At 36.4% G+C, this 2,500-nt stretch overlaps 1 protein-coding gene across 14 annotated transcripts in view; it reads left to right on the top strand.

Annotated features, from left to right (window-relative positions):
- The window catches only part of LOC125038112 (CAP-Gly domain-containing linker protein 1-like), a 193,176-nt gene that overhangs the window by 157,575 nt on the left and 33,101 nt on the right, over positions 1–2,500 (top strand). For 12 of the 14 annotated variants that reach the window (XM_047631411.1, XM_047631410.1, XM_047631406.1 and 9 more), the window contains 2 exons: positions 273–447; positions 708–945. In XM_047631411.1, coding sequence (XP_047487367.1) covers positions 273–447; positions 708–945 — 413 coding nt within the window. The remainder of the gene's footprint in view (positions 1–272; positions 448–707; positions 946–2,500) is intronic. The other 2 variants (XM_047631408.1, XM_047631405.1) reach the window with 1 other exon arrangement.

The raw sequence follows: 2,500 nt of genomic DNA, 5'->3' as shown, positions 1-2,500 counted from the left end.
TTTTGCATGAGAGAGAGAGAAAATATGGAAAAAAACTTCTTATGCACAAGCAGCTTTTGTTATGGTGAACCTGACAAGCTATCTCAGGACTAATGTAAGCCTAGATTATTATGGAACAATTTTTTAAAAATGCCTGATGCTTTTTTGAACTATATTCTGCTGTCCATGATGGAAAAAGAAATCACCCTTAGAAAAGGGGATTGGATGTACGTGAGAACCCTTATTAATAAATTGATAATCTTAGCATTAAAACATATTTTCCATCTCCACAGCTTCTGTATCCTCAGACTTCAAAGTAGGAGACCGTGTAATCATCAACAGTGCTTCAGGAGTCAAGCATGGCACACTGCGCTTCATTGGAAAGGCAGACTTTGCTGAGGGCATTTGGGCTGGGGTGGAATTGGATGAGCCCAATGGCAAGAACGATGGTTCTGTGGCAGGCAAAAAGTGAGTTTTAAGTTAGTTCATTATTTATATTTTCTTATTTATTTATTTATTGACTTATTTAATAACTTTTTTTTTTTTTTTTGGCTGATATGGTTTTTGCCACTTTAGTGTTTAAGTAATACTCTGTGAAATGATGTGATCATTTTTAGTGGACTTGAGGGTAATAAAAGTACTTAAATCTCATACTCTTTCTTTTTTATTTTTTTTATGAAAACCAATAGTGTTTTATGAGTACAATTTTACTACCTCCCTCAAAACAGATATTTTGAGTGCAAGAACAAGTACGGACTGTTTGCCCCAGTGGCCCGCGTAAGCAAGTTTACAGGGAGTTCAGGAACCCCGCGCCGTACCTCCTCCCTGTCCCAGACACCCCGGGGCTCCCTCCGCCGTTCCAACAGCAAGGAATCCATTGGCGGCTCTTCTGTTGCCTCTTCCACGACGTCATCCATTCGGGGTACCAGGGTAAGACTTGGCGTCACGTCCCTATCGCCAGGCCAGGTACCGTGTCTCCCAGTCTTGCTGTCCTTTGTGGATGTTGTCGTCCGGGGCAGTGGCTTTGTCTAGTTTTTTTAAAAATTGTTTTCGTTAATTGTGTACTTAGAAAGGATATGGTGGGAATTTTCAAGGGTATTTCCTTTTTATTTATTTTTATTTTTTTTTCAAACTTAAAATTTTCATTTATTCTTTGCTTTTTGGGGGAAGGTCAGTGCTTGGAATTGCAATTTAGGTGTGGGAAAAGGTGTTAAGGGAAGCATTGTAATTGAACTAAGTCTACTGCTAATTTTCTGATTAGAACAGGCAGAGTTAGTTGTACATAAACATTGGTATGTTCACATTAAAGATCATTTGCCTGTCTCAATATACTTTGCATTCCATAAGGCTTGATTTGATCATTTCCGTTGCATGTTGATCACAAGTCTTATAGATTGCAGTGTAATGAGCATGTATAGTGCAAAACAGTGCACTGCCAAAGCCACTGCTTTCATGGATCACAATACAAGCAGCAGAAAAATGGGGTAAGCTAGACCAGCCTTCATAGATATAATTATGTTAACAGTGATTTAGACTTTGTACGATGTGGATATCATGTGCATTTTAGTGGTCCATTTGCAAGGGAGAGGATGATTAATACCCTAAAGAGATTAATGCGCATTCTTAATAATCAAACTTCTGGATCAATTGGCATATCATTAAAAAGGGGGAAAAAAAAAAAAAAAAAATCAGTTTGGCCTTTCTGTTTTTCTCTTTGTTACAAGAGTCTGGACCCAAAATGTCATGGTGAGGTAATGGTTATGTTGAATGGAGAGGGTGGAGGCCTGTATCCTTTAACACATAACACCTATAACACCAAAGAACAAGAGAGCCCAGATTTATTCTTTGGATTTATTTGTTTATTTTTTTATTTTTTTTTTTATTTACTGATTTTTCCTTTGTGATTAATAAATCCTTGGTATGTGGTATTATAACCAACTAATTTTCCTTCGTGGTGAGATAGAGACTTCAGAAATTGATGACGAGAAAGAAGAATCTGCGATAGTTAAATTTCAGATATAACCATTGGGTTTAAGATACTCAACAACTACAGTGCTGATAGATATTGTCTTACGGTCCCCATTATCTATTATTCAGTAATTACATGTATTAAAAGCAAAGCCCCAAATCAATGAATAGAGTTCCTCTTCAATAAAATCCACATAGTAGTATGTAACTGCAGTTTTACAAGAAAGAAATAAAAAAAGGAAATTGCAAAGACTGCTTTAGTTTATAATTTTATTTTTGATATTTCTCCCTAATGCAAAACATTAAGTTAATGTTGCATGATCTGAGAAATTGTCGTAGTTGTATGAAATTCTGTGTAGTTGACATACAAAGTTGTGCATTGAAAGTAGTAGAGATTAAGATCTGACGCCATTTCAAGGCTCCCGATTTGCATATATGCATATATTCCTTATTCCCGAGAGCATTTGCTAGACTTTAGTGAATTCATCATGCCTTCCTTATCATTATTGTCTAGACATGTATGATAGCCTGGTTTAGCCCAACTCATCATTTT

The sequence above is a fragment of the Penaeus chinensis genome, chromosome 24 (genome assembly GCF_019202785.1).
Source record: "Penaeus chinensis breed Huanghai No. 1 chromosome 24, ASM1920278v2, whole genome shotgun sequence".
In the NCBI taxonomy this organism is placed as follows: Eukaryota; Metazoa; Arthropoda; class Malacostraca; order Decapoda; family Penaeidae; genus Penaeus; species Penaeus chinensis.
This window is presented reverse-complemented; position numbering and strand designations above follow the sequence as displayed.